We start from the raw sequence: 11,271 nt of genomic DNA, 5'->3' as shown, positions 1-11,271 counted from the left end.
ATAGAGACTGGGTAAAAAGTTGCCAGTACTTCTAGACCGTTAATGAGACTGGAACCGACAGCTAAACCAGTTTCCATTTGACAAAGGGAGCTCATTACCAGAGCTAGATTGCCAGGGCTGCTTGCATTACTCATAGTTATTGATAACACAGATAATTAATTTTTACGTGTGAGATTAGTGAAATGGCCTTCTGGACTCAAAATTATAAATTTATTAATCCGATACTGCAGCTTAAGAGAAAATCACTCAGAATATTTTAGGAAAATGACAAGAAAATTTAGCAGGATAATTCTGTGCCATTCCACAAAGTAACTCGACTACAACAGAATTGCCAAACATTCTGCAATGTTGCCAAGTTTCAGTTACAGTAGTGGCTTGAAGAACATGCGTCTCCAGCTGACATCATTTTTAAGTGTGCTGCACATTAGGAGCATTTTAAAGACCTGGAGCAGACAACTGCGGAGTTGACCAGAGGTGAAGATCTGACAGGCATAAGTTCAATTCCCATTTCTGTAACAAGAATTAGGAGATAGTTGTTATTAATAACACTCGGAAGCACCGACTGCTACCAATATTCTTATGCATAATAACGAGAAAACGCCCCTGAACAACTGACAAAATTCTGTCGGGTGATGTTGGATTCCCTCTGTTGAACAGAACTCTTTGCCAACCCTGGCAGTCAGTAGTTTCACTCCTGGAAGATGATGGCAGAGACAGCCATCAGATTAAGAAATTTGATTAACATGGTACGGCTTAAAAATCGAGAATATTTTATTCATGTTTACGTATGATGAACATCGGGAGAAACACGTAAACCACATTATCTTCTTCGAACAGTGAAGCTTGAAGGAAGTCTTTCAATATTTTATCTGATAATATCGAGATTTTTCGTTGGTGGTAGGGTACACTTAGTGACAAATTAATTGTTAAGATTTATAGAACTATTTTGAGTGAGCATTAGATGTTGCAGGTACGTTTATCATCCTCGATTAGTAAGCGTCAAGTCGATAATAACCCCTGTCATATAGCAGGAAATGTTCTTGATTGTATTCTGAGCATCAGAAAGTCATAACGTGTCTTCTCTGTCCTATACATAATCGAAAGATGTGAATATTGGAAAAACAAATAAGATCCCCTCACCCTCTTCCAGCATTCCTCAGTGAAATGGAAATGTTATTTTTCATGAGATTCCATATAATCTGATCAGAGTTCATGCTTTTATGTGTATTGATCACAGAAGATTATGGCTGTTTCAGATGCCGAACATGCGTAACGTTAGCTGAGTGTTCATAGTATTCTGTCTAATTCATAGAGATACACAAAGGAAGACAGCAGTGAGTGTTAATTTAATACTTTATTGTCCACTTCATACATAATATCTGCAAAATACATATTTTGTAGCAAAACAGTGTGGATAAGAAGCAGAGTGTGTGGGACACGTTAGCGGCGGCGTCTGTGATGCAGGGTGCGAGGTGCGCGCGACGTTCAGTTGGCGGGGCAGCTGAGGGAGGCGCAGCAGCGCGGGTACTTGGCGTTGCGGTTGCCCTCCTCGATGCGGCAGCCCTTCTTCGGGGTCACTGGGTCACACCTGCAACACGCGCACGACACACTCAGTGCTGGCTGCTAAACAGCAACAAGTGCCGGCTAATACTAACATGTCATTTATCATCCTCATTAGATTAAGGCCATCAATTGCTATCTAAGACAGACTGTGATATGCTACAACTCTACAATCTTATATTTCACATAATGTGTGTTTTATCTATTTTTGAATGGTTGAATGGTGGGCTCCATGTGGTTCCCAAGTCGTGCTGCGACCGTAAACCATAAAATTGCGACTGGTTGCTGCATATTTGGTAATTTTATCTATTTTGCCGCAGCTATCACTACATCGCACTGCTTAGCAAAAAAATGAAGAACCCAGAAGAAACGGTCAGATGTCATTCTAACTTCGTACACATACAAACAATCTGTAGGTATATAAATCATAAGATGGTAGTGGTGATAAGTTCCTATGGGACCAAACTGATGAATTCGTCGGTGTCTAGGCTTACACACTACTTAATTTAACTTAAACTAACTTAAGCTAAGGACAACACACACACCCATGCCCGACGGAGGATTCGAACCTCCGAAGGGGAGAGCCGCGCGGACCGTGGCATGGCGGCCTATACCACGCGGTTACACCAAACGGCTAAGTCATCAGAGCTTTAATTCTCATTCTAATTCAAATATCGATATTTTTTCCAAAAAATATCACGTCCGACCTTTCTCTTTGAATGTGTGAAGCGAGTATAGGTGGTGGAAAAGAAGAATTCGATTGTACTGGTGGGTATGAACGGGATAACAAGATTCCTCCGCGAAGAAAGAGCACAATTTTCAACGCAACTGGTGTGCTATTTCTTCACATCGACATTCTTCAGAAACAGTTGCCGAAAATTGTGAACAAAACTCTGATGACAAGACTGCTCTTTGCGGTTGGCGGAGACGTGTGAGGGGAAATGCTGATGCAAACGGTGCTCGACTTTACGGACAGAAACTGCAACGTTTACCTTCAGCACGCAGTTGTGGCACTACAACAGCTAGGTCGTTGGGGTCTGCAGGAGTGAAAAAACAGAGAAGGTGACATGAAGTGTTCCAGGCAAGTCCGATATGTGACGAAACCTAACAAAGGATCCATCGGACACCTTTTATTGTGCCAGTTATATGCAGTTACCATTGTCAGCAAAGTGGTTATCCCCAGGCGTGAACGTGCATCGTTTTCCTTTCAATTCTTACTCTGAGGGGGATAAGCAGGTTGCTAGCATGTTGATGTACAGAATATCTAATAATAAATCAATACTTAAATATCCAGTTCTAAAACTGGCAGTATATTTACAATGTGTGGACGACATTTTTATAGACCAGTGCGTCGATATTTCATCCGTCGACATACATACATAACGATACACACTTCGATATATCAGCAGTCGGTAAAATCATATTTCAAATATCGATATGTCGGATTCCCAATGTTTTTAAAAATATCAACAGTCTTACTGTCTAGTGTCGTTACCAGGTCTGGAAAGGTACGTAAGGGGGCGTGCATATTGGCGGATGTTAAGTGATCACTGTCAAGGACACTGAGATGCAACGTACTCGTGTAAGACAGCATTATCAGCACCTAACTGAGTTTAATAGGGGTCTCATTGTGGGTCTCCATCTGGACAGATCGTCGAATCATGCAGTGTCCAGACTTTGAGGCATTCGGATGTGACAGTGGCCTGATGTTGGACTACATGGGAACTTGAGAGCAGGCATAGTCGTCCTCAAGTTTCCAGTCGCCAATGTCTGGCCACCACAGGGTAAGAGCGCCGTGTTGAGCACCAAGCAAGTACTAACCACTTCACATCTGGGACTGCCATCCGAAAGCAAATAACGGACTCCTTACAACTCTGTGTGTCATTAAACACTATGCGTCATTAAGCACATGGGTCGGAGACTAGCAGCTGGGCTAGGGAATTACCATCACATACTTAGGTTGGCGTAAAACCACAACAAAAAAATGGTTCAAATGGCTCTGAGCACTATGGGACTCATCATCTGAGGTCATAAGTCCCCTAGAACTTAGAACTACTTAAACCTAACTAACCTAAGGACATCACACACATCCATGCCCGAGGCAGGATTCGAACCTGCGACCGTAGCGGACGCGCGGTTCCAGACTGAAGGGCCTAGAACCGCTCGGCCACACTGCCCGGCAAAACCACAGCACACACGGCTGTTTTTGGAGTGGCGTCGTAACTGATGAATATGGAGATGAACAGCGTTGCATTGTGTTCAGTGATGACTCGCGGTTCTGCTCTACCCAGGATAACCATGGTCAGCGAGTTGCAACATTTGGAAGCCTACGGAGGCGATCTCGAGAGAGGTAAATTTTTCCAATGTTTTAGAGAGACAATGCTATGTTACAACGTCATGGTGCGGAGAGCCATCGGGTATGATTCAGGTGACTGCTGGTAATGACTGTAGGAACTCTGCGCTACAACTGTACACCACAGACATCCTGCCTCCTCATATCCTTTCGTGTTACCTCTCATGCGACAGTATCGTGGATACACTTTTTAAGAGAACAATACTCGTGCAAATATAGCACATGTCTCTGTGAACTGTCTGCGTGATATATGTTCCGAGTGAGGTTTTAAGGGATGTGAAAGATCCATCATGTTTTAATAGCCATATTAGAAAATCGCTACGTAAACAGAGAGCACTTCATCTCAGATTCAAGAGAAGTAAAAACCTAGCTGACAGACAAAAGCTGAACGAAGTGAAAATGAGCGTAAGGAGAGCAGTGAGAGAAGCGTTCAATGATTTTGTAAGCAAGACGTTGTCAACCGAACTGAATAAAGACCCTAAGAGATCTTGGTCGTATGTAAAATCAGTGACTGGGTCAAAATCATCTATTCATTCTCTCAGCGACCACGCCGGCACCGAAACGGAAGATAACAGCGAAGGCCGAAATACTGAATTCGGTCTTCCGAAGTTGTTTCAACCCGGAAGATCGTAAGAGTGTCCCTCCTTTCAACCGTCGTACGAACGTCGAAATGGCAGACATTGAGATGACCGACCGCGGAATTGAGAAGCAGCTACAATAGCTTAGTAGTGGAAAGGCGTCAGGACTAGATAGGATACCTGTAAGATTCTATAAAGATTATGCGAAGAACTTGTTCCCCTTCTAGCAGAAATTTATCGTAGATCGCTTGAGCAACGAAAGGCACTTAACGACTCGAAAAAAGTGCAGGTTATTCCCGTTTTTAAGAAAGGCCGTAAGACAGATCCATACAATTACAGACCTATATCGTTGACGTCAATCTGTTGTAGAATTATGGAACATGTTTTATGCTCAAGAATTATGACGTTGTTGAAAAATGAACATGTCCTCTATAAAAATCAACATAGATTCCGTAAACAGAGATCCCGCGAAACTCAGCTCGCTCTGTTCCTCCATGAGATCCACAACACAGTGGACAACGGCGCTCAGACTGGTGCCGTGTTCTTTGATTTCAATAACGCATTTGACAGAGTCCCGCATTGTCGTTTAATGAAAAAAATACGAGCTTACGCAGTATCGGAGCAGACCTGCGATTGGATTCAAGACTTTCTTGCAGATAGGACTCAACACATCGCTCTTAACGAAACGAAATCAACAGATGTAAAGGTAATATCCGGAGAACTACAGGGAAGTGTGAAAGGACCATTGCTGTTTACAATACAAATAAATGATCTAGTAGAAAGCGTCGGATGCTCTTTAAGGCTATTCACAGATGATGCAGTTGTCTGTACCAAAGTAGCAACGCCAGAAGATAGTAAGAATTTGCTGAACCACCTACAGAGAATTGATGAATGGTGCAGACCCTGGCGGTTGACCCTGGACGTAAATAAATGTAACATATTGCGCATATATAGGAAAATAAATCCACTACTGTGCTGCTACACTATTAATGACAAACAGCTGGAGACAGCGTCTGCCGTAAAATATCTAGGAATAACTATCCAGAACGACCTTAAGTGGAATAACCACATAAAACAGATAGTGGGAAAAGCAGACACCAGACTCTCATTCATCGGAAGAATCTTAAGGAAATGTAACTTAAGCACGAAAGAAATGGCTTATAAGGCGCTTGTTCCCCAGATTCTTGAGTATTTGTCATCTATCTGAGATCCCTATCAGGTAGGACTGGTAGAGGAGATAGGGAATATCCAACGAAGAGCAGCGTGTTTCATCACGGGATCACCGCATTGGAGTACACTACAGCGGCGTTATTCTAACTTTAAACCACTGTCGTGATGCACCAAGTTCTTTCTCGCCAGCTGTCAACAACACTGGCTGACAATCGCTGCTGCAAATTATGGCTATTGGACAACCTGAGGAGAAGGCAGCTGATCTAACTGCTTTTTTAGAGGTAACTGGCTGAGATATGTGTACACAGATAGTATGTAAGCGCCTCTACACTATCAATTGTGCCTGCTAGGCGTCCATTACAAACAAAAGTACGGAACCTCTAGAACAGTAGTGCGCGAAGAAGGTGAGCAGCGGAAAACTGCAGTGGAAAGCGAATTGATGGTGTCGGGTTATCTTCATTGACGAGAGCAGCATTTGTATGGCATCTGATGAGTCCCGTGGAAAAGCCTGTAGGTGGCCAGGTACGAACGCATGTCCTTCGCATACAGTCTCAAAGATTCAGCTATGAGGTGCGTCAGTTTTGGGACGGTATCGTGTACGGACGTCGGAATCGCTATCAAGTTGTGATGTATTCATCTTTCGAGACGATAATGCAAGAAGACATTGCTTGCAATTCGTAATCATCTTCCTTCCGGAGGTAAGAATCAACCGAATTGACTAATCTGGCGTATATGTTGACGATAACCTGGTTAAGCACGCTTGGGACCAAGTTGAAACTTGCAGTGCACCATCGCAGGAACCCTCTTCATGCACAGCATGAGCTCAGAAGGACCGTCCTCGGAGACTTGGGCAGCCTTGAACATCAACGTCCTTTCTACGCTGTGGATACCATGCCAAGGAGGAGCCAAGCTTATTACAATGTATAAGGTTGAGCAACAGGATATTGGATGCTACCCAGCAGCATGCGAGGGCTGTCCAGAAAGTAAGTTCCGACTGATCGAGAAATGGAAACCACAGTGAAAATCAGAAATGTTTTATTTGTAACAGTTAGCTACACCTTCCAACTACTTCTCTACGTAGTCACCGTTCTGACTTAGACATTTGTCGTAGCGTTGTACCAACTTTCCAATACCCTCATCATTGAAGGCAGCCGCCAGTGCTTCCCGCCAATTCTCTACGCTGGCCTACAGTTCGTTGTCTGTGCCAAAATGTTGTCTTCATAGTCAACGGTTCATGTGAGCAGAGATAAAACTCAAAGTGAGACAATTACGGTCTGTATTGTGGGTAATCAGACATTTCCAATTGAAAACGATGCAGGAGAATCTTGATTGCCCCTGCAGAATGCGGCTGAGAATTGTCTTAAAGAAGAAACCGCATGACAGTTATGTAATGTTGGCTGCATAGCTTCAGGCGAAATTTCGCATCAGGTACTCGTGTTTGGTGGGAGACACTATTTTCTAGACATCTTTACGCGCTCACTGTGAGCTCAAAAATGAGAAGAACGAGGTGATGCTGTCTAGGATCATACACTGCACAATGCATCTGTGCAAAGCTTTATCGGATTTTCATAGTCGTTTCCATTTCGCGACCGATCGGATCCTACTTTCTGAACACCCCTCGTATTTTGATTCCACAGCTCAACATTTTTAGACAGATTATCTCTCTTTTCTTCTTCTTCTTCTTCTTCTTCTTCTTCCATATAAGCCATCTGACGACCACGAAATTCAATTACTGTGTTTGGGGTGGGTTTTGATGTTCGTCCCGTAGCTTCGGATTCTCTGGTAGCTCGCAATTTCTGCAGATCTTCTATCATTTCCGCCAGTCATGGTGACTTGGTCATCTTCTTTCATCAGTAATCGAGAAGCTGACTGGTCAACCTGCTGCGATGCATCATGTAGATATGTTCCTAACCACGTCCATGATTTTTTCAGAGTATTTCTAGAGTTGCTGTTTGGTCGTCTTTTATATTTGTTAATTTCCTCGACTGGTTCCCGAATCTTCCTCATTATCTTTCTCTCCTGAATCTTAAGTTTCTCTGTGAGACCCTACCTTTTGAGTACTAGACACTCTACATCTACATGGATACTCTTCAAATCACGTTTAAGTGCCTGGCAGAGGTTTCATCGAACCACCTTCACAATTCTCTGTTATTCCAATGTATAGCGTGCGGAAAGAATGAACTATATCTTCCCGTACGAGCTCTGATTTCCCTTATTTTATCGTGGTGATCGTTCCTCCCTATGTAGGTCGGTGTCAACAAAATACTTTCGCATTCGGAGGAGAAAGTTGGTGATTGGAAATTTGGGAGAAGATTCCGTCGCAACGTCCAGCTCAAATCCTGTATCATTTCTGTGACACTGTCTCCCATATTTCGCGATAATAAAAAATCGTGCTGCCGTTCTTTGAAATTTTTCGATTTACTCCGTCACTCCTATCTGGTAAGGATCCCACACCGCACAGCAGTATTCTAAAAGAGGACGGACAAGCGTAATGTAGCCAGCCTCCTTAGTAGGTCTGTTACATTTTCTAAGTGTCCTGCCAATAAAACGCCGTCTTTGGTTAGCCTTTCACACAACATTTTCTATGTGTTCCTTTCAATTTAAGTTGTTCGTAATTGTAATACTTAGGTATTTAGTTGAATTTACGACCTTTAGATTAGACTGATCTATCGTGTAACCGAAGTTTAACGAGATCCTTTTAGCACTCATGTGGATGACCTCACACTTTTCGTTATTTAGGGTCAACTGCCACTTTTCGCATCATCCTGGTATCTTTTCTAAATCGGGTTGCAGCTGTTTTGATCTTCTAATGACTTTATTAGTCGATAAACGACAGCGTCAGCTGCAAACAACCGAAGACGGCTGCTCAGATTGTCTTCCAAATCGTTTATATAGATAAGGAACAGCAAAGGACCTATAACACTACCTTGGGGAACGCCAGAAATTACTTCTGTTTTACTCGATGACTTTGCGTCAATTACTACGAACTGTGACCTCTCTGACAGGAAATCACAAATCCAGTCACATAACTGAGACGATATTCCATAAGAACGCAATTTCCCTACGAGCCGCTTGTGTAGTACAGTGTCAAAATGGCTCAAATGGCTCTGAGCACTATGGGACTTAACAGCTGAAGTCATCAGTCCCCTAGAACTTAGAACTACTTAAACCTAACTAACCTAAGGACATCACACACATCCATGCCCGAGGCAGGATTCGAACCTGCGACCGCAGGGATCGCGCGGATCCAGACTGAAGCGTCCAGAACCGCTCGGCCACTCCGGCCGGCCCAGTGTCAAAAGCATTCTGGAAATCCAGAAATACGGAATCGATCTGAAATCCCTTGTCAATAGCACTCAACACTTCATGTGAATAAAGAGCTAGTTGTGTTTCACAGGAACGATGTTTTCTAAACCCATGTATGTCAATAAACCATTTCCTTCGAGGTAATTCATAAAGTTCGAACACAATATATGTTCCAAAATCCTACTGTATATCGACGTTAACGATGTAATTTAGTGGATTACTCCTATTACCTTTCTTGAATATTGGTGTGACCTGTGCAACTTTCCAGTCTTTGGGTACGGATCTTTCGTCGAACGAACGGTTGTATATGATTGTTAGGTATGGAGCTAATGCATCAGTATACTCCGAAAGGAACCTAACTGGTATACAGTCCGGACCAGAAGACTTGCTTTTGTTAAGGGGCTCCGGAAAGGCTCAAAATCATGAAAAGTTCAATTTTTACTTTTTTGCGTTTTCTGAATCTGCAGACTATTACCTTTTAATAGATATATAATTTATTCAATTCCGAAGACTACAACTATTTTTAAATTTTTTTTGAAATGTGTTCTACATGGGCGTGATCCACTGTGGCGCTGTTAAACTGCTGTCAAATGGTGTTATTATTAACGTCCGTGTTCATCAGGTACATTTTAGTGATGTGAGATAAAGTATGTGTTGTGGCTAACCTGTGATGGTTCAATATATATCGCTGGTGTGATTGTCGATTGTTTCATGTTTATTTACTCTGTCGTTATCTCGAAAATATTCGTAATTAATTCTGTTTCTTGAGTCTCTGTTTTGTTGAAGTATAATAATGAGTAAAAGTAAAGTTATTAGAAATCCTCTGAAGGCTTTTAAGAAAAGGAGAAATGTTGGAAAGCCAAAGGTATGTGTTATTACTGTAAACAATAAAGACGATAACCAAGTGAGTGAACCGAAGGTCTCAAGTACACCTGCCCATAGCAGTCAAAGTGGGAAAGAAAATACTTCACAGAAGAAGCTTGGTTCAATGAGTGAAAACTATGAATGTTTTATGGGCGAATCGGATGTGAATGAAATATTTGATATGTCGGTTCTCAAAGGAATTTTTTCAAACTGTGTAAGATGTATTAATTGTAGTGAAGTTGGTCTGGAACTCTCCATAATAAAGCACGTAGGACTTGCTAGTGAAATACAACTGAAATGTGATAAGTGTTCATACATGACCACCTTTTCGAACAGTGTTGCAGTAGCTGCAACTGAAGAAAATGGTAGCAAAATCTACGAACACAACAACGAGTGATGCTTTAGACAAGGAACGCCTTCGGGCTGCAGACAGGGCTGTAAAGAGTCTAGAAATACAAGCAAGAGTAAACAGGAGGAGGAACAAGAGGAAGCTGGAGGAGGAGTTTGCAGAGGATGAAGATAATCCATCCTATGGACCTGGAATGCACTAAAAAGTTAATCCAATCTTTGTCGCTCGATTCCCAAAACTTTTATTTTCTCATACTAATTACATGTTTTCTAAGGATCTTCCAAACATATTTGTTTCAAACTTTCAGTAAATGTTACACAGTACCTTCTGCATAATTTAACACAGCCTTTTTCCAAAAAACTGTATATTTTTGAATATATAAATAAAAAATTGCAAAAAAATGTTGTGAATTTTCATTACAATTGAAAAAAAATCATCTTTAATAACTGAACTAAAATTTTGTAAAATCCCTGTGTTAAGTTGTAGCCCATATTCCAATAAATAATCTGTAAAAAGTTCAACTTCGTACCTCAAATACTTTGTGAGGAAAGATGTAATTTATAAGCGTTATTTTAACATTGCAAGTATAGGGCGTTCCGGAGCCCCTTAAGTGGTTTAAGTTGCTTCACTACTGCGAGGATATTTACTTCTACGTTACTCATGTTTGCAGCTGTTCTCGATTCGAATTCTGGAATATTTGCTTCGTCTTCTTTTGTGAAGGCATTTCGCAAGGCTGTGTTTAGTAACTCTGCTATGGCAGCACTGTCTTCGATAGTATCTCCATTGCTATCGCCCAGAGAAGACATTGATTGTTTCCTGCCGCTAACATATTTCACATACGACCAGAATCTCTATGGATTTTCTGCCAGGTTTCGAGACAAAGTTTCGTTGTGGAAACGGTTATAAGCATCTCGCATTGAAGTCCACGCTAAATTTCGAGCTTCTATAAAAGATCGCCAATCTTGGGGATATTGCGTGTTTAAATTTGGCATGTTTGTTTCGTTGTTTCTGCAACACTGTTCTAACCTGTTTTGTGTATCAAGGAGGATCAGCTCCATCGTTTGTTAATTTATTTGGTATAAATCTCTCAA

At 41.9% G+C, this 11,271-nt stretch overlaps 1 protein-coding gene across 1 annotated transcript in view; it reads right to left on the bottom strand.

Annotated features, from left to right (window-relative positions):
- Nucleotides 1-1,335: 1,335 nt before the first annotated feature.
- The window catches only part of LOC124545969 (U-scoloptoxin(16)-Er12a-like), a 113,115-nt gene continuing 103,179 nt past the window's right edge, over nt 1,336-11,271 (bottom strand). Inside the window, exon 4 of the mRNA XM_047124933.1 lies at nt 1,336-1,588. Within this exon, the coding sequence (XP_046980889.1) occupies nt 1,486-1,588 (103 nt within the window). The 3' untranslated portion in view covers nt 1,336-1,485. The remainder of the gene's footprint in view (nt 1,589-11,271) is intronic.

Source organism: Schistocerca americana, chromosome 8 (assembly GCF_021461395.2).
Source record: "Schistocerca americana isolate TAMUIC-IGC-003095 chromosome 8, iqSchAmer2.1, whole genome shotgun sequence".
In the NCBI taxonomy this organism is placed as follows: Eukaryota; Metazoa; Arthropoda; class Insecta; order Orthoptera; family Acrididae; genus Schistocerca; species Schistocerca americana.
This window is presented reverse-complemented; position numbering and strand designations above follow the sequence as displayed.